At 42.1% G+C, this 20,061-nt stretch overlaps 2 protein-coding genes across 12 annotated transcripts in view; both read left to right on the top strand.

Moving 5' to 3' along the window:
- Positions 1-8,925, top strand: part of Mpp4 (MAGUK p55 scaffold protein 4) — a 42,763-nt gene extending 33,838 nt beyond the window's left edge. For 2 of the 3 annotated variants that reach the window (XM_087567473.1, XM_087567472.1), the window contains exons 14-17: positions 4,268-4,361; positions 5,004-5,112; positions 6,488-6,622; positions 8,460-8,908. In XM_087567473.1, the coding sequence (XP_087423599.1) occupies positions 4,268-4,361; positions 5,004-5,112; positions 6,488-6,622; positions 8,460-8,651 (530 nt within the window). In that variant the 3' untranslated portion in view covers positions 8,652-8,908. 3 annotated transcript variants of the gene reach the window in all.
- A 362-nt stretch (positions 8,926-9,287) lies between these two features.
- The window catches only part of Tmem237 (transmembrane protein 237), a 32,636-nt gene continuing 21,862 nt past the window's right edge, over positions 9,288-20,061 (top strand). For 2 of the 9 annotated variants that reach the window (XR_015628657.1, XM_087566121.1), the window contains exons 1-4: positions 9,288-9,507; positions 12,168-12,199; positions 14,289-14,345; positions 19,528-19,665. Coding sequence is in view for 2 of the 9 variants with exons in the window: in NM_001437662.1 (NP_001424591.1) it covers positions 9,820-9,882; positions 12,168-12,199; positions 12,814-12,824; positions 14,289-14,345; positions 19,528-19,665 (301 nt within the window). In the remaining 7 variants the exon portion in view is untranslated. 9 annotated transcript variants of the gene reach the window in all.

The following is a 20,061-nucleotide window of genomic DNA, read 5'->3' as shown; positions in this document are numbered from 1 at the left end:
ATGCTTTGTTCGTCAGGAGGGAGAGTCACCAGCCATGTGATGGAGGTGGAAGGGCCATTGGCTGCCTTCCGGGAAGGAGATTAGAAATGCAACTAATGCAGATGTAAGGGGTTGAGCAAGGAGTGAAAGGAAGGACCACACGCTACAACCCGTGACTAGTCAGGGTTTTTGTAATAATGGTCAGAATAGTATTTATCGTCTTCCTCACACTATTTCTGTCACCTTTATGTTATTTAGTTTTTCATCTAAAAATTTAATGTCCATATATAATTTTATATAAATTTCTAAGTATTATTATCACATACTCTTGGTCTTTGAAAGCCATGTTTTCTTATTTCCTTTTACTTACTTTTTTTCTACTGAATTCCCAGTTTGTCAGCACCCTGACTTCTGAGAAACAGTTTTCCTGATGCTCCTCCGTTGCCCATGGAGATCTATGTATGTCTTTCTAAGCTTTAAGGCCTTGGAAAACTCCAAGTCTATGTTACCATGTATTTTTAAATGGTTTATCTATTTTTATTTTATGTGCATTGATGTTTTGATTGTATACATGTCTATCTGAGGGTGTCAGATACCCTGGAACTGGAGGTACAGACAGTCGTGAGCTGCTGTGTGGGTACTGGAAATTGAGCCCAGGTTCTCTGGAGGAGCAGTCAGTGCTTTTAACTGTTGAGCCATTTCTCTAGCTCCATTATTGTATATTTCTACTAGGGTTTAATTTTCAATAAATAATTTAAGAATCGCACAATAACACTTACTTTATTATATAATAGAGAAGATCTGGCTCAAGAGCCCTAATTTTAGGCAAATGGAAGGTTTGTAATGATGCATAGTCTGTAGAATAAAGGAGGTTAGCATTTTGTTTGAGGCACTGAGATGAAACTCTTTAAAAGAGGAATGTGAAAAATCTGTCAACTACTGAGATGTATCAGTGAATGAAAGGCCCGGGGAAAGAGCCTAATAAGCATACTCATGGAAGTTTGTTTTTAATCAGAAAAAGTCACTCTGCAGGATGGTTTCCAGTGAGTGTGCATGCTTCAAAGAAGTCGAGGATGTTTGGGAGACTATAGAACTTCTTATATGTTCCCTGCTCACTGGGGAAGAATAAGACTGTTGTCAGAATAATAACTAAAACTCTAAAGGATAAAAGATTCCTGGGTATGGCTGGTGTTTGGAAAGCAACTGCCCTTTCAGAGCTTGTCACAGTGAAAGTTCTAAGATGCTTTGCAAGGATCATATCTGAGTAGGTAATGTGGGAAAAGTCAGCCCAGTACCTGTTCAAAAGGAAGTTCCAGCAAACACCACCAGAAGTGGACCTCCAGATTCAAGAGGTCAGGAAGGAATCACAAAGGACTGACTTGTGTAGAAATTAGGTTTGAAATGGTCACTTGTTGATCATGTGGTAGAGGTTACAGCATAACCTCATATAGCATTCAGAGAGAAAGAGCCAGTTTAATTATCTGTCAAATCTAAGGAAGTAATTGTAGGCTTAGTTATTAGTTTATTGCTGTGAAGAGACACCATGACCAAGGCAACTCTTAGAAAACCAACTATTTAATTAGGGTTGGCTTACAGTTTCCAAGGCTCAGTCTATTACCATTGTGGTGGGAAGCATGGCATTATGCAGGAAGACTTGGTGCTGGAGGATCCAAGAATTCTATATCTTGATCAGAAGGCAGCCAAGAGGAGATTGTCTTCTAAAGGCAGCCAGGAGGAGGGTCTAGATCACACTAGCCAGACCTGAGCATATATACAAGACCTTAAAACCCTGCCTTCCCAGTGACACACTTCCTTTAACAAGGCTACACCTTCCCCAATAAGGCCACGCCTCCTAATAGTGCCACTTCTCATGGGCCAAGATATTCAAACCACCACAGAGGCCTTGGTATCAACCAAGTCAGAACACCTTCCTGCCCCACTTTCTCCTCTCCTACCCTCTAGCCTTAGAGAGATAAAAACAGATAGAGGAAAGGTAGAAATGAAGGAAAGGAAAGAGAATCATGGGAATTGTCAGATTTTCATAGGCAGGAAAGTGGAAGGATCTTGTCTCAAGGAAGGAAGACCAACCTTGTTACCTGTGATCCCTTCTGCTAGGCTATGTTTCGCAAGTATGGCTTACCTATATAAGAATGGGCATTAATTTCAGAGAAAACAATGAACGATGTCACCACTTTCAGTAGTCTAGATAAAAGTAGAATACCTACAAAATGTGAACATTTAAGTGCACAGATAGCCATCATTAAAAACATGAAAAAACTTGCTTGTATTTTTTTTTAATCACCAACATTTTAAAAGTGGACACCTTGTAGTTCACAGAGGAGCCTGCCTTAAGAAATGGCATTCCCACTGGGGCAATGGTGGAGTCATTCCATGCACAGTATATAACTCACTACCTCTTGGGAGCCTTAAGTTTTGCTGGCTTTCCTTGTCCTCAGTAGGAAACTGCAGGAGAAATTGCATACTTACAGATGTCTAAGGACATTGGAGAGCGATCTGAATAAAGAAAAAACAAAATGGCCCCAAGGCGATATCTACCAACCTTGGAGGTTGGTCACTGAGGGCCTGCTGCAAGCTCCTCACATGTAATTTTCACTGATCTATTTTATCCTGAAACTTTGTCAAGTGTAAGAACAGATTTTTTTTATTATTAACAAGGTGAATTTGTTGTAAAAGAGAGTAAGATCGAGCATTACAGCATGTAGGATATAGAATTAGAGGAGCACTGGGGGAAAACTCCTGAAAGAAGGTCGGAGTCCACCAGTGACCAGCTAGTCTCTGGACTCAGAGTGTAATGGAAGACTTCCTAATTACAGGGCTTTGCTTTCTCTGAGCTTGTCTGAGGAATTCACCCCCCCCCCCACCCACACACACATACACCTCAACCTGGGGAATGTCACATATCCTCAGTTATATTACAGGATCAATTTCCTTTTCCTGATAACTCATTCAGCTAGCACCTGAGATTCCTGAAATGCTTCCCCACACTAATGAGGTACTTCAGTACCCTAAGCCTTCAGCCAACAATGACCTTTGCCCACACCGGATGTTTCTACGCTCAATCCCCTGAGTCACCAGCTAGTCCTGGTGTGTGTTATTCACAGTAAGTACTCACAGGGCTTCTGATCCTCCTCCCCCTTCCCCAGCCTTTCCCCTGCCCTGTCATTAGCCTCTGCTCCCTTTGCCCTCGTGGACCTTATCAGCTGACAATACATGAGGGTGGGGAGAACACCAGTGTATCATTCTTAAGTTCTAGAACCCAAACTAATAACTGGAAAATAGTAGATACATAGTATGTGTTCATTGTTATTAATAGACAATACATCACTTTTAGATGTTTGGTGGAACGTGTGTTTTTTTTTTCCATACAGAAGCCATTGAAACATAACATTGAGGAGTCTAAATCTAAATTAGTGGTTCTCAACCTTTGGTGGCAACCCCTTTGAGGGCTGAACAACCCTTCCACAGGGCTTATCTAAGACCATCAGAAAACACAGGCATTTGCATTGTGATTCATAACAGAAGCAAAATTACAGTTGTGAAGTAGCAATGAAAATAATTTTATGGTTGGGGGTCACCACAAAATGAGGAGCTGTGTTAAAGGGCTGCAGCATTAGGAAGGTTGAAAACATCTGGTCTAAATTAAATAGTCCACATCAAAGAATCAAATTAAACATAATAGGCAAGTTTCCCCCTTTCTTTATCTCCAAAACCTCTTCTTTGGTCTTCATGCTTTGCCAACACTGCAGATGCCGTGGGTTTTCTCTCTCTCAAATCTGAGACAATCTGTTGTAATAAAAGCAGTTTAGGAGAAGCATCCATCTTGATATGTGAGCAGGTCGCTTACTCTTCAAAAGCTGCAGCTACTTCTCAGTAAAATAACATCCTATCTGGCGAGCAGTGTGAGAGAGACAGCGAGATCATCAGAAGTACATTGTCCAAACAAAGACGTTGTTGTTGCTACGAGGGGGCAAACGTGCACTTTGAGCTTCTCGTTTAGTTCCGTATTCCCTAAATAACGCAGGTGTCCTGTGTGATAGTGTGATCCGCTCTTTCCCACACTAAGTGAGTAAAGGTTTGTAATTGGTGGAATGTGACGTAGGGTGCTCACTTTCTTAGCACTTCAGGGTTCCTCTCTTGGTTCCAGCGTCTTATCTATCTGTTTAGGGGTTCATTTATTTGTTTTAGTTGGCAATCTCTATCCAAGTATGTATTTGGTAAGAAATCAAAAATAGAAGATTCTGAAAGTTTTCACTATCTTCCTTGGTAGATACCACCCGTTCCCCAAAGAGTTATGAAATGGACGGGCGTGAGTATCACTACGTGTCAAGGGAAACATTTGAAAGCCTCATGTATGGACACAGGTAAGATTCAGAAGTCAATTCTTACTTCTGGTTATTTGACAGTAGTCTGTTTTTTTGCATTAGCCAAAGCTCTCAGCAGTTAAGTCCTCATTTCTGAAGGGCTGAGAAAGCAACATGAATTGATTTACTAGAGCCAGAGCTGCAAGCTTCAGAGAAACGATTTCGTATTGTCGAGATCGGCATATTCCTAACGCCATTCACATTTATGTCCAAGTTTGCTTTCTACTGCTATGAAAACCACCATGACCAAAGCAGCTCGGGGAAGAAAGGGTTTATTTGGCATACACTTCCACATCACAGGCAACCACTGAGGAAAAGTCTAGACAGGAGCTCAAGGCCTGAACCTGGAGGCAGAAGCTAAAGGAGAAGCCATGGAGGAGTGCTGCTTACTGGCTTGCTCCTCACAGCTTGCTCAGCCACCTTTCTTAGCACAACCCAGGACCACCTGCTCAGAGGTGACACCGCCTACCTTCAGACTTGCCTCTAGGTAGTTTGATGGAGGCCATCCGTCAGCTGATAGTCCCTTTCCAGGTAACTCTAGCTTAAGTCAGGTTGACAAAACTAACCAGGACAACTCATGTAATTACTGCCGATCACTGTAATTTACTTGGGAAAGTCGTTTCCTTTGTCTTGTTCTTATAGGATGCTGGAGTTCGGCGAGTACAAAGGCCACCTGTATGGAACCAGTGTGAATGCTGTACTTGCAGTCCTTGATGAAGGGAAGATCTGTGTCATGGACTTGGAGCCTCAGGTGGGTCTACAGTAGCACATTTTCCATCATGCTAAGTCACAAATGCATGTAACACCATCCATGTTACACACGTGCCTAAGGCTAGAGTTGAGACATCCTATTCAGCTCTACGTTTAAGAATAAGACCGCCTCTCACATCTCAGGCCATTCCTCGAAATGTAAATGGGAAAATTTTATAAAAGTTGGAGAGAAAGTTTTACTTTTCACACCCAGAACCAGAGCTTGAGTGGATAGTCATAAAAGAAAATGTCCCAATCTCTCCTGCTTTGAATACTGAGCACAGACTTGTCAAGATAACTTCTTGCAGAGGCAGATACTTTATATAAAAGGTAATGTAAGGGTTGGGGATTTAGCTCAGCGGTAGAACACTTGCCTAGCAAGCGCAAAGCTCTGGGTTCGGTCCCCAGCTCCAAAAAAAAAAAAAAAAAAAAAAAAAGGTAATGTTCTGTGCTGGCAAAATTACATGTTTGAACCATGCGTGAGGAGAGCAGGGATGAGTAATACTATTTGTGCAGACCCAGTTTTTTGATTCTTGCCCTTTCTTTATTCACTTAAGAATATACTTTGTGTGGTAAAGAAAATCAGGGGAAAAGCAATTTGCTCTTCCCTGGGTCAGAGCTGGTGGTCAGCAGGATGGAAATAGTGTCGAAGGTCACATGCTAGAGAAGAAAGGGAAAGAGGACAAACTGGACCTTTCCTGAACTTTTGTTTTTGTCATGAGGTTGTATATAGGAGTCTATGCTCAGTGAACAGCATTTTGTCATATTTAAGACCTATTTCAATATATCAATAGCTGGAAAGAGGAAGAGCCAGGATTCTAACTTAATTTTGATTCTAGAACCATAATTAAAATATTTGGATTTTACATTGAGGACTTGGGGGCACATGAGACTATGATCACATTGAGTATAGGAAGCTAGGACTTCTATTTTTAATTTTTTTTTTTAAAGAAAGAAGGAAAGAGAGAGAGAGATTTTTTTTTAAGATTTATTTATTTATTATATATAAGTACACTGTAGCTGTCTTCAGATACACCAGAAGAGGGCATCAGATCTCTTTACAGATGGTTGTGAGCCACCATGTGGTTGCTGGGAATTGAACTCATAACATCTGGAAGAGCAGTCGGGTGCTCTTAACCACTGAGCCATCTCTCCAGCCCTCTATTTTTAATTTTTAAGAATGTATAATGGGTATTTGAATGTGCTGGTGTCGAAGCCAGAGGACGATGTTCACGAGTCAGAGTCAGTTCTCCTCTACAGTGGGCTGCAGGGACTGGCCTGGGCTTATCAGGCCTGCCTGGTAACTGCTTCTACAGCTGAGCCACCCTCCTGGCCCGCTTCTGTCTTTTAATTTTGCATTTAATTCTTCTATGTAGGATATTCAGTTGGCTCGAACCCGTGAACTGAAGCCCTATGTCATATTTATTAAGCCACCTAGCATGAGCTCCATGAGACACTCTAGGAGGAATGCTAAGATTATTACTGACTACTTTGTGGACATGAAGTTCAAGGTAAATCACACCAGAATCCTGGTGTTCCTTTCATTATGGGGAGGTGGAGAGCTATCGGGTGGCTGAGCTGAAGGCCTTTCTCTGTTTTCTTTGTTTGACCCTCTTCTCAGGAGCACTTCAAGGAAATGGTTTTTAAAAAAATAAAAACCACTGCTGTTTCCACAGAATCCTTTGAAAGTTTTAACAAGTAATGACTTTTAAATTTATCCTTAATTTTTTCTTTTCCATTTTTTATTATTGGATATTTTAAATTTACATTTCAAATGTTTTTCCCCTTCCTCGATAGACATTGGTGGTGCACACCTTTAATCCCGGCACTCTGGAGGCATAGGCAGATCTTTGAGTTCAAGGCCAGCCTGGTCTATACAGGCTGTCTCAGGACAGCCAGGGCTACACAGAGAAACTTTGACCTGAAAAACAAACAAATCAAACTCCAAACCAAACAAAACCCCTCAAGATTATTATTTACGGTTACTAAAATAAGGTTTAATAAATGCTATTTTTTTTCTGAGCTTAGCAAAAGACTCAGAAGCCACTGCAAAGCTAAACAAATATATGTATAGCCTATTTCTATTTTTGAAGTGTTTTTACTAAAATACTTTGTAAAATGTTATATTGAGTATACCTCATCTGTAAAATAAGATATTTCACAAAAATGTTTATTAATAATGATACAAGAGGCGCAGTCAGGAGAACTAATTCTAAGTGAGGTTTTCTATTTATCAATGGATGTGTATTTAAATACATTAAATCCACTTTAGAAAATTTAAGCCATAGCATATGACTTACTAAAATGTAGAAATCTTAAGTGCATATAGCTCAGTGAATTTTTATATGTATGCCCCTAGATAATCATCCAGACATTACAGCCCCGTGTGTGTGTGTGTGTGTGTGTGTGTGTGTGTGTGTGTGTGTGTGTGTGTGTGTGTGTGAGAGAGAGAGAGAGAGAGAGAGAGAGAGAGAGAGACTGAGAGAGAGAGAAGCAGACAGACAGACAAGATTTATTGTCTTGGAGCCAGTGAGCTGGCTCACTGGTTAAAGGTGTCTGTCACCACATCTGATGACATTTGATCCCTAGGACCCACATAGTGGAGTTGTCCTTTGTTTTTTGCACACACATGATTAAACAGATGTATACATTTTAGAAATGAACCACTATAGTAACTGTACAGCTCAGTAGTACTGACTATATTTATATTGCTGTGAAATAGAATTTTTGCCTTGAAAACTAAAAAAAATATGACAGCTTCACAAATCTGCATGTCCTTTTCGGCCAGAGGCCACTGCTAATCTCCATACTGTTCCAGTTTTAGGATGTCTTGTCAAAGCAAGTCGAAAGTATTTTTATATTACCCTTAAGTATTTTCTCTTTTTATTTTTCAATTACCATGAAACTCTGGTTTTCTGGTTTGACCTTTTGACATCTATGGACAGGACAATCTGTTTTCTAAGTCTCTGGGGCTTTTAAGTTTGTGTCCTTGTGGGGTTGGGGATTTAGCTCAGTGGTAGAGCACTTGCCTAGCAAGCGCAAGGCCCTGGGTTCGGTCCCCAGCTCCGAAAAAAAGAAAAGAAAAAAAAAAAAGTTTGTGTCCTTGTTAGGCACGGGGGTGCACACCTGAAAGCACACTTGGGTGAGGCACAAGCATCACAGATGGAAAGCCAGGTTTAGACAGCAAGACTCTGCCTCCAAAACCCACAGTGAGAAAGGGGTGGGGCATACAAAGACTAGAGTGGATATGTAATTGACATAATTGTTTATAAATACCTCACGGCTTTGCCAGTAGGACGCCTGATGTCTTATTGCCCGTGCCACTCACATTGTTCAATCTCCCTGAAGGATGAAGACCTACAAGAGATGGAGGAGCTAGCCCAGAAAATGGAGAGTCAGTTTGGCCAGTTTTTTGATCACGTGATTGTGAATGACAACTTGCAAGATGCCCGTGCCCAGCTGTTGTCTGCCATACAGAAGGCTGAGGAAGAACTGCAGTGGGTACCAGAGGCATGGGTTTCCCCTGGCGCTGAATCTTAAAAGATCCAGACTAACAGCTGCCATTGAGAGCACGACAACTGCTTATGGAACGGCTTTAACTAGCATCTAACTAGCATCGTATACTTATAGGGAGCTACTCGTTTGGCTCTCAGGCATTTCCCCGCTGTTTCCCCATATAAGCTAAAGGTAGGGATGTGAACAATGGTGTCTCTGTATGTGAGAATATTACAGATTTCATATGTTGTAAGACAGCTTTCAAAAATCTTCTAAATAAATCAGACTAATGACAGAAGCTGTATTTTACTTTGTAAAATACTTTGTCTTATTTCTCTTTATTTTTACAAAAGTGCCTAGTTGACCAACTAAGCTAAGAACGAGTCTAATAAGGAAACCTATGACATTGTTATTTCCAAATTAGCAAAGGGCAGTGGACTAGTCCTGGAGGCCTGTATATGTGCTCCAAAATAAGGATGTTGGTACAGAGTCTTGGTCTCCCTAGATCTGAAGCTTCCCTGATTCCCTGTTCATTTTTGTATCCACACTTCCCTCCATCCTATCTATTTTTTTAACTATAACTTTTCCCACTGAAGAAACTATCAGAACTGATCATTCAAACTATATTCCTGGGCCATCAGGGACCCTGGGCCTGCCAGTGAAAGCGACCCTCCCTATTTCAGTCACAGGGCTCTCCCTCCAGGAGGCACCATGGTAGGCAGGAACCAGGCCTGGGAACCGTGGCCTCTCCAGGCTCCACAAAGCCGCCTCCTCCTGCAGGTCCCCGGAGGCCCGGCGTCGCGGGGAGCTGGCCTCGGGCTCCAGCGGTTGAGTCTAAGGAGGCCCGCAGGAAAGCATCATGAGGGACGACTCAGGGCCTCCGCTGGAAGAGGACAAAGCGGTGAGCGACCAGGGGCCCATGACCCGGAGTGTGGCACTGTGGAGGTGTCCTAACCAGCAGTGACCACCGCCGAGCCCGAAGTCGGAGAACAGCTGTGCCCGAGGGGTGCGGCGGGGCCAGATAGGGGCGGTACGGCTGGGCGGCCCCCCAAAAGTCGATCAATCCCAACCAACATCCCAGTGCCCGTCAGCGTTGCCATGACGACACCTCTGGGCGGCTCTCGGCTGCAGGCAAAGCGGGAGAGGAGGCTGTTTCCGGTGGGAGCTTGAATCCTGGTCTGGTCAAGCGGTGCTCATCCCCACGCAAACCGTGATGACCTCCCGGGAAACTGTGGGTGAACCCCCTCCGCTCCTGGGGACGTCGACATACGCTGAGGTTTTCCTTTGAGCTTAGTTTGAAGGGGTCAGACCAGGTTCGGCCCGGGTAGCCCCAAAACCTCTGGCGGGAGGGGTGGGGACGCTTCGGGTCCCGGAGCCAGGGAGGCGCAGCCCGATGACGCTCTGCGCCTGCGCCTGGGCGGACAGGCCGGGGCGGGGCGGGCGGCCGCTGTTCTCTGTGCTCTACAGCCGTCCCTGGAGACGTGATGGGGAAGAAGCAAGTGGTTAGCGAGCCTCAGGTACTTTTGAGCTGTTGGGAATTTATTCTCCTTCTGTTCAGCCGTTCCGCTTTTGAGGGGCTTAGAGTTGCGGTTTCCAGATGGGTGAGATGTCTCATTTTTGCAAGACTTATGAAATATCAACAGCTCTGGGTCCCACTTTCATAGCATCTTGAGAATAGTAGTGCCACTATTCTATCCCAGTTGTCATTTTGACTGCTGGATACCATTAGGCCATCATAGTGTCCTAATTTTGTAGCATTTTCACGAATTTGTTTGAATGACTACAACCATGGATTGCTAAGTGGGATAAGCAAGAGTATCTAAAATTTAAACCTTTGGAATTGGTGCCTTCTTTAAGCAGCGTGAAATATGAGATAATAAATTGACATCTAGACACTGCTCTTAGTGTTCAATTCTTTTAAAGATGTATTTGTTTTAATGAGTGTTTTGCCTGCATCTATGTATAGCACCACTTGTGTGCCTGACTATTGCTCAAAGAAACCAGAAGAGGCTGGCCGTTGAATTACTGATGACTGTGAGCTGCTTTGTGGATTCTGGGAACTAAACCCAGGTCGGCTGCCATCTCTTCAGTGATTAGCATTTTATTTTGAAAAAATTCCGAATGTTTTTTTTTTTAAGATTTATTCATTTTTTTCTTTTTTCTTTTCTTCGGAGCTGGGGACCGAACCCAGGGCCAAGCGCTCTACCACTGAGCTAAATCCCCAACCCCAATATTCATTTATTATATATAAGTACACTGTAGTTGTCTTCAGATACACCAGAAGGGGGCATCGGATCTCTTTACAGATGGTTGTGAGCCACCATGTGGTTGCTGGGAATTGAACTCAGGACCTCTGGAAGAGCAGTCGGTGCTCTTAACCGCTGAGCCATCTCTCCAGCCCTTCCGAATGCTTTTTAAACTAATGCTCGGGGCTGGGGATTTAGCTCAGTGGTAGAGCGCTTACCTAGGAAGCACAAGGCCCTGGGTTCGGTCCTCAGCTCCGAAAAAAAGAACCAAAAAAAAAAAAAAAAAAACCTAATGCTCCCTGAACTTACAAGCACAACTTTTCTTACTCTGGTAGGACAGTGTAAATTACACCAACCCCAAATGCTTTCTGTTTTTTTTTTTTTTTTTTTTTTTTTTTGGTTCTTTTTTTCGGAGCTGGGGACCGAACCCAGGGCCTTGTGCTTCCTAGGTAAGTGCTCTACCACTGAGCTAAATCCCCAGCCCCATGCTTTCTGTTCTTAAATATGTTATCTATTTCTATTCCAGGTAACTTTTAAAATAGCATGTTACTTTGTGGCATAAAACCTTAGTTGGCTTCCTACTTAATAAAACTAAATCCATACTCCTCTTAGTCTGCAAGGCCTTAATTAATGTGGCTTCTGCCTTTCTGTCCTCTGTAACTGTGCTCCGGCCTTGCTGCTCTCCTTTACCTGGAGCACTTCGTGTCCAAGCCTTAACATTTACTCATCATTGCCTATTAATTTGGCTCCTCTGCCACAAAGGTCTCAGCTCAGATAACATCAGAGAGGCTTTCCCTAAGAAAAGTGTCACTCTTCATTCCTTACATATGGCTATTTATCGTACGTAAACACATGCACACATACACACACAGGCATGCACACATACACACACAGGCATGCACACACAGACTTATATGGCATGGTCTGGCTTTATCTGTGTATGCAACATTATTTTCCAATACTTGACCACTAACGGAAGGCCTGAAAAGGGAGGCGATGTATGTTCAGATCCTTGTCTGAATGCTCATAATGGGCCAGCCTGGTTGACATGGAAGAAAAAAGAATTTTACATGGGGCGTAGAAACGGCAGAACAGATCTAAAGCCAGCAGTCCAGTTTCCATCACCACCTCCCAGGATTCACTGATAAACAATCTTCGATTTGAAGATTTGAAGATAATTGCTGACCCATCTTATTTGCATAACATCTGAATGGTGGGCTTTTAAAAGAGTAGCTTTGTGGCATGTGAGAGAATTGAAGGTAAGAGTCACCCAGCTTTTATTGATGAGATTTTTGCCTCTCCCCTCCCCCTCTAGCGTCCTCCGCGAGCACTTCCACCTGTGCCAAGGTAAAAACAGTTTACGTCATTTAATTATTGAACTTTAAAAATGTAAAGTGAGTAGGAAAAAATTGAATAGTATGGTTGAAAACCTACAATACTTCATATAAAAACCTTCCTGGAATTTTTAGAAGTCTTCCGAAAAAGTTAGAGGCAAAAGTTAAATTCGAGTAATGAGAAAAATGGTAGAAACCCCTTAATCTAGCACAATAGAGTAATGGGTTTGTTCTGAGTGTCCTAGTGTCCTGCTTACCAGGATTCTCTGAGGCCCTTGTGTTTGTGGGACAAGCGTCAGCGCTTGAGCTGATTATAACCAGAGACAAAGGAGAATTCTTAATCTGCTTAGTCCCTGTAGTTAACAGACAGTAGGGAATGTGTATTTGTGCTTTCAAAATATTTGTTAGCAGTGCTATTAAACAACATACTATTGACAAATAAGTAGTTAGTTTGTAAACTAAGTATGCGCGCGGAAGCTAGTTTTATTTTTAAGGTTGTAATGATGTAATGATGTAAGTTGATTTTTAGCCAGACAATAAAATAGATATCTAATTAATAGTTTCTTTTCTTTCTCTCTCTTTCTCTTTTTCCCCCTTCTGATTAAACTTGGCCGGGGTCACTTGAAGTGCTATCCAAGGTGAGTTAGTTTGCTCTTTTTTTTTTTTTTTTTTTCAGAGCTGGGGACCGAACCCAGGGCCTTGCGCTTGCTAGGCAAGCGCTCTACCACTGAGCTAAATTCCCAACCCCAAGTTAGTTTGCTCTTAGTGTAAACAGTCCTAAATGTGTTTGGTGTTGTAAAGTAAGTGTGAGGATGAGCACACTGGCTCTTACGAGCCTGCCTAGACTACGTAGGTCTCAAGGTGGGGACAGTAGCACACACCTGTATCACCGGCCCTTACGGCCCGAGGGAGGAGAGCTGCTTGAGCCCAGGAGTTGAAGGCCAGAATGGGTAACAGTCAGACATTGCCTCAGAAAAATAATAATAATACTTTCTTTGATTCCTTAGAGTATTCTACTTAGAATTGAATCTAAGTGTACAGTCTGTAAATCTTCAGTGCTCACTTGTTTTCCCCATCTCCAGTGACTGCCATTTGGAAGTTATGTGTGATATACCGTAATATGTTGCTCTCTGTAGTCCTCTTGGCTTGCTAATAACTCTGTAATAGACTGCACTTTTCTCATTTAGTCAGGATAAGCAAGGTTATGCTGCACTAATAACTCAAAGCGTTTTATTCACTTATCGTCTTCCAAGTGTGTTGGACATAACTGAAGGTTGGACCAGCAGGATGGCTTAGTGGGTGAAGAAGGTACCTGCTGCCAAGCTGAAACCCCGAGTTAGAGTCCCAGAACCCATAAGGCAAAAGGAAAGAACTGACTCCTGCAAGTTGTCCTCTGACATCTACATACAAGATGTGGCGTGCACATTTCCAGGCATACACACCTACACCCACCTCTCCCCCCACCCTCTCTCTCTGTCACACACACACACACACACACACACACGTATATACATAACATAAATAAATGTTAAGTTTATTTCTCCAAAGGAAAAGTCCAAGTAGGTTAATTGCAAAGTCCTCGTCTTCTGGGCACCAATCCAAGCACTGACTGTACTTTACCCTGCTTAACTTCTTATGTGCTGCAGACAGACACGTGCCATATCTATTCAGCCACCTGGCCAGAGCCAGTCTAGACTATAGTACCTCAGTGCCAGGGACTGGAGACTGTATGGGACCATGTGGACGTTTCTTGAGCCAACTTTCTTTCTTTCTTCTTTTTTTCCCCACAGTTCACAGAGGCTTTTTATTTACACTTTACAGTTAAGAATCCCAGGATTTTCTCTCCTGTATGTTTTTGTCTTGCCTCTTCATGGTCCATGATGCCTTGAGCCAGCTTTCTAAGTGACAGTTTAAACACCGCTGGGCAGCAGGTGTATACTGACACCGTGTGTGGCTGCCTTTGGCTTGTCAGCCTCTTACCTTTCTTCCCCTTATACATAAACATTGGTCGACTCCAGAGAAGAGAGGGGAAAGCCTTCCTTACCAGAAATCCTGTTCTAGCTGATTGTCTGCCTTTCTTGTTGTTGCTCTTTGTTTTATAGATGAGATTCCACTTAGTCATCCTAAGAAAAAGAAATCCAGAACAAAGAGCACACCAGGTAAGATATCAGTATTATGGGAGATGACAAGTTTTCCCAGCACTGTAAGCATGATCAGCATTACAAATTACAGAGAGACAGGTTCCAGGGTAGCACATCACCCATGTGTTGGGATCAGTGGGGCAAGACCATGGTAACCTGAGACTAACTACACGTGTTTATAGAACAAAGTTCTGCGCATAGGTGCTTAACGTTTACAGTGTTGCTGGGTTCTTTGGGTCTTTGTCCCTAGAAGCTCTACTTGGTTCTAGACCTTTGCATACATTAATAGATTTAGAGACCTGGGATTCTTAACTCTCCCATTCTGTGTTAGAGCAAGACCCTGAAGGCAGGGTCACATCATCCATGTCTTCAAGCTTTAATAGCAAGCAAGCCCATGAAGCCCTTCTGCCATCCCCATAATCCTGGGTGGCCTATTAGTAACTCAGACCCAACACATCTGGAGTACATAACCTTCAATGGTCAGTTTGGGGTTTTCTTTATTTTCCTAGCTGGCTTGAGACCTCAGAGTAACATTTAGTTGATTTCTTTTTTTTTCCCCCTCAGAGCTGAGGACTGAACCCAGAGCCTTGTGCTTGCTAGGCAAGCATTCTACCACTGAGCTAAATCCCCAACCCCACTTAGTTGATTTCTTTCTTCTTTCTTTCTTTCTTTCTTTCTTTCTTTCTTTCTTTCTTTCTTTTCTTTTCTTTTCTTTTCTTTTTTTTTTTTTTTTTGGTTCTTTTTTTTGGAGCTGGGGACCGAACCCAGGGCCTTGCGCTTCCTAGGTAAGCACTCTACCACTGAGCTAAATCCCCAGCCCCTATTTCTTTCTTTCTTTCTTTCTTTCTTTCTTTCTTTCTTTCTTTCTTTCTTTCTTTCTTTCTTTCTTCTTATTGGATATTTTGCTTTATTTACATTTCAAATGTTATTCCCTTTCCCAGTTTCCTGGACATAAGCCCCCTATCGCATCACCCTTCCCTTCTTCTATAAGGATGTTCTCCTCTCCATCCATCCCCTCTTCCCTCCTCTCCTCTGACATTCCCCTACACTGGGGGTCCAACCTTGGCAGGACCAAGGACTTCTTCTATTAGTGCCCAACAAGACCTTCCTCTGCTACGTATGCAGCTGGAGCCATAGGTCAGTCCGTGTACAGTCTTTGAGAAGTGGTTTAGTCCCTGGGAGCTCTGGTTGTTTAGCATTGTTGTTCATATGGGGTTGCAAGCCCCTTCAGTTCTTTCAGTCCTTTCTCTAATTCCTCCAACGGGGGTCCCGTTTACAGTTCAGTGGTTTGCTGCTAGCATTCGCCTTTGTATTTGACATGCTCTGGCTGTGTCTCTCAGGAGACATCTATATCCGGTTCCTGTCAGAATGCCCTTCTTAGCTTCATCAATCTTACCTAGTCTTGGTGACTGCATATATATGAGGCACATGTGGGGCAGGCTCTGAATGACCGTTCCTTCAGTTGTTGCTCCAAACTCTTGTCTCCATATCCCCTCCTATGAATATTTTTGTTCCCCCTTTTAAGAAGGACTGAAGCATCTGCACTTGGTCATCCTTCTTCTTGAACTTCTTGGTCTGTGGATTGTATCTTGGGTGATTCAAGTTTTTGGGCTAATATCCACTTATCAGTGAGTGTATACCATGTGTGTTTTTCTGTGATTGGGTTACCTTACTCAGGATGATATTTTCTAGTTCCATCCATTTGCCTATGAATTTTATAAAATCATTGTTTTTGATAGTTGAGTAGTACTCCATTGTGTAAATGTACCACATTTTCTGTATCCATTCCTCTGTTGAAGGGCATCTGGGCTCTTTCCAGCTTCTGATCATTATAAAAAAGGCCGCTGTGAACATAGTGGAGCACGTGTCTTTTTTATATGTTAGGGCATCTTTTGGCTATATGCCCAGAAGAGGTATAGCTGGGTCCTCAGGTAGTTCAATGTCCAATTTTCTGAGGAACCTTCAGACTGATTTCCAGAATGGTTGTACCAGTCTGCAATCCCACCAACAATGGAGGAGTGTTCTTCTTTCTCCACATCCTCACCAGCATCTGTTGTCACCTGATTTTTTTATCTTAGCCATTCTGATTGGTGTGAGGTGGGGTCTCAGGGTTGTTTTGATTTGCATTTCCCTGATGACTAAGGATGTTGAACATTTCTTTAGGCGTTTCTCAGCCATTCGGCATTCCTCAGCTGTGAATTCTTTGTTTAGCTCTATACCACATTTTTAAAATAGGGTTATTTGGCTCTCTGCAGTCTAACTTCTTGAGTTCTTTGTATATTTTGGGTATTAGCCTTCTATCAGATGTAGGATTGGTAAAGATCTTTTGGTTGCTGTTTTGTCCTAGTGACAGTGTCCTTTGCCTTACAGAAGCTTTGCAATTTTATGAGATCCCATTTGTCGATTCTTGATCTTAGAATATAAGCCATTGGTGTTTTTGTTCAGGAAATTTTTCCCAGTGCCCATGTGATCAAGACTCTTCCCCACTTTTTCTTCTATTAGTTTGAGTGTATCTGGTTTGATGTGGAGGTCCATGATCCACTTGGACTTAAGCTTAGTACAGTGTGATAAGAATGGATCAATTTGCATTCTTCTACATGCTGACCTCCAGTTGAGGCACCATTTGTTGAAAATGCTATCTTTTTTTCATTGGATGGTTTTAGCTCCTTTGTCAAAGATCAAGTGACCATAGGTGTATCGGTTCATTTCTGGGTCTTCAATTCTATTCCATTGATCTACCTGCCTGTCTCTGTACCAATACCAGTTTTTAATCACTATTGCTATGTAATACTGCTTGAAGTCAGGGATGGTGACTCCCCCAGAAGTTCTTTTATTGTTGAATATAGTTTTCACAATCCTGGGGTTTTTTGTTATTCCAAATGAATTTGCAAATTGCTCTTTCTAACTGTATAAAGAATTGAATTGGAATTTTGATGGGGATTGCATTGAATCTGTAGATTGCTTTTGGCAAAATGGCCATTTTTACTATATTAATATATTAATACTAATTATCCATGAGCATGGGAGGTCTTTCCATCTTCTGAGATCTTTAGTTTCTTTCTTCAGAGACTTGAAGTTCTTGTCGTACAGCTCTTTCACTTGCTTGGCTAAAGTCACACCGAGGTATTTTATATTATTTGGGAATATTGTGAAGGGTGTCATTCCCCTAATTTCTTTCTCATCTTGTTTATCCTTTGAGTAGAGGAAGGCTACTGATTTGTTTGAGTTAATTTTATACCCAGCCATTTGCTGAATTTGTTTATCAGGCTTAGTAGTTCTCTGGTGGAACTTTTGGGGTCACTTAAGTATACTATCATATCATCTGCAAATAGTGATATTTTGACTTCTTCCCTTCCAATTTGTATCCCTTTGATCTCCTTTTGTTATTCGATTGCTCTGGCTAGGATTTGAGTACTATATTGAATAAGTAGGGAGAGAGTGGGCAGCCTTGTCTAGTTCCTGATTTTAATGGGATTGCTTCAAATTTCCCTCCATTTAGTTTAATGTTAGCTACTGGTTTGCTGTATATTGCTTTTGCTGTGTTTAGGTATGGGCCTTGAATTCCTGATCTTTTCAGGGTTTTTATCATGAAGGGGTGTTGAATTTGTCAAATGCTTTCTCACCATCTAATGAAATGATCATGTGGTTTTTTTTTGTTTGAGTTTGTTTATATAGTGGATTACCTTGATGGATTTCCATATATTGAACCATCCCTGCATCCCTGGGATGAAGCCTACTTGATCATGGTGGATGATTGTTTTGATGTGCTCTTGGATCCAGTTTGCAAGAATTTTCTTGAGTATTTTTGCGTTGATATTCATAAGGGAAATTGGTCTGAAGTTCTCTTTCTTTGTTGGGTCTTTGTGGTTTAGGTATAAGCGTAATTGTGGCTTCATAGAAGGAATTCGGTAGTGATCCATCTGTATCTATTTTGTGGAATAGTTTGGACAGTATTGGTATGAGGTCTTCTATGAAAGACTGATAGAATTCTGCACTGAACCCACTGGTCCTGGGCTCTTAACTTCACTCTTTACTTAACATCTCTCCCAAGCCTAAAAGGTCTGTAGTGGTGATGTTTGATTTTTGTTGCTGATGTTGTCTGGTTTTCTCTTATGTAAAGGAACCATATGCTATGGGCACAGTCTTGGCTCTTTATAGAGCACTGTAAAGGGACCATATGCTATGGGCACAGTCTTGGCTCTTTATAGAGCACTGTAGGGATCCCTAATACCTAAGTGGTGGTTTCGTGTTGTTACAGTACTGTTTAATCTTTAACTTAATATTATTTAATTTACGTAAAGATTTCATTCTAAAGAGTGTTACAGTTCAACATAAAATTGTGGGTGGTATGGCGAGGGTACAGTGTAGATTGCTAGCAGTGGAAAGATTTATCTTGTTGATCATATGGATTCTGCTAATTCACCTTCAAGGAAAAATTTCTCCTATTTTCTGTCACCATGACCCATGGGAGTGTCACCTTCTCTAAGTCCCTGACAAAATGGGACAATGTCAGCCACTGATTCAGTGAATGAAAGGTAGTTTATCTTCCGTTTGCACTTGTCAGCCATTTTTCCCCAGTGCTAGGATAACCCTGGCCCCATATACTATGCCGATGTTTTCCACTAACCCTCATCTGCAGCCCAGAGTTGGCCTTCGGAATACCAGCGAGGCTAAGGACATTCTCCCTTTGTTTTTCAGCATATTTTTCCTTTTCAAGGAATAGCAGTAGGCAAGGGAAAGTAGTCAAGAATGTTTCCAATTTCCCAAATAATGTTGATATTTGGTTATTAGGGGAAAAGTTGAAACTCCTAAATGACCTGTCACCTCCATGTGTTAACTTGCATGTGAAAGAATGAGCTATAGTTCTTAGGGTCGGAGATGACAGTGTTGTCTATGAGGTCAGTTTTAATTTCTCTGTACCCTTTTGAAAGCTCTGAATATTCTGAAACAATTTCTTGTCCTCGGCATTAAACGGGTCTTCTTTTCAGCCCTCCCCCTTCTCAGCTTGCCTCTTCCCATGTTTATTTCATTTTCAGCATAGAACCTGTAGTGAGAGGAGAGGAGGCACGAAGTCAGTATAGAAGCACAATCCAGAAGAGGGGTGTTGTTGTACAGAAAACATTGTAGGGACCCTTGACCCATTTTTCTAACTCAGTGGTCTCTGCTCGAGTTGACACGTTTTTCTCCTGTCCTTCGGTAGCTCCTGCTTCTTCAGAAGGCCTTGCTGAGCCCGTTGTTAACAGGAGGGCTGAGGGCAGCGAGCCACCAGCTGCAGAACTCAAGGAGTACCCAGAGGCTCCTGTTCAAAGGAAACAGAAGAAGATAAGACCACCTCCTGGTACGTGAGGAAACGGGTAGACTGTGACAGAAGTTGTGATTTTGAACCTTGTTCCCATAGGTGGGTTCTTGCTTTCTTCCTTAAAATACCTACCATTTCAAGTCCAATGACTCAGACCCTTTTTCAGGTCTCTTTGGTCATGAATATGTAGTCTAAGAGAGAAGAACTGAGAGATAGAGAGAGGGATAGAGATAGATGGATGGATGGATAGATAGATAGGTAGGTAGGTAGATAGATAGATAGATAGATAGATAGATAGATAGATAGATAGATATCAGGTCTAAACCAGAAAGCTCAGTTCCTAGTTCATGCAAGAATTTAATTAGTGAAATGAAAATTTCAGATTAGTAGAGATAGGGTGAATTCTGTACTATCAAGGATCTAATAAAGCAATAG

The sequence above is a fragment of the Rattus norvegicus genome, chromosome 9, assembly GCF_021556685.1.
Source record: "Rattus norvegicus strain SHRSP/BbbUtx chromosome 9, alternate assembly SHRSP_T2T, whole genome shotgun sequence".
NCBI classification, from domain to species: Eukaryota; Metazoa; Chordata; class Mammalia; order Rodentia; family Muridae; genus Rattus; species Rattus norvegicus.
Note: the sequence above shows the minus strand (reverse complement) of the source record. Positions and strands in the feature narration are given on the sequence as shown.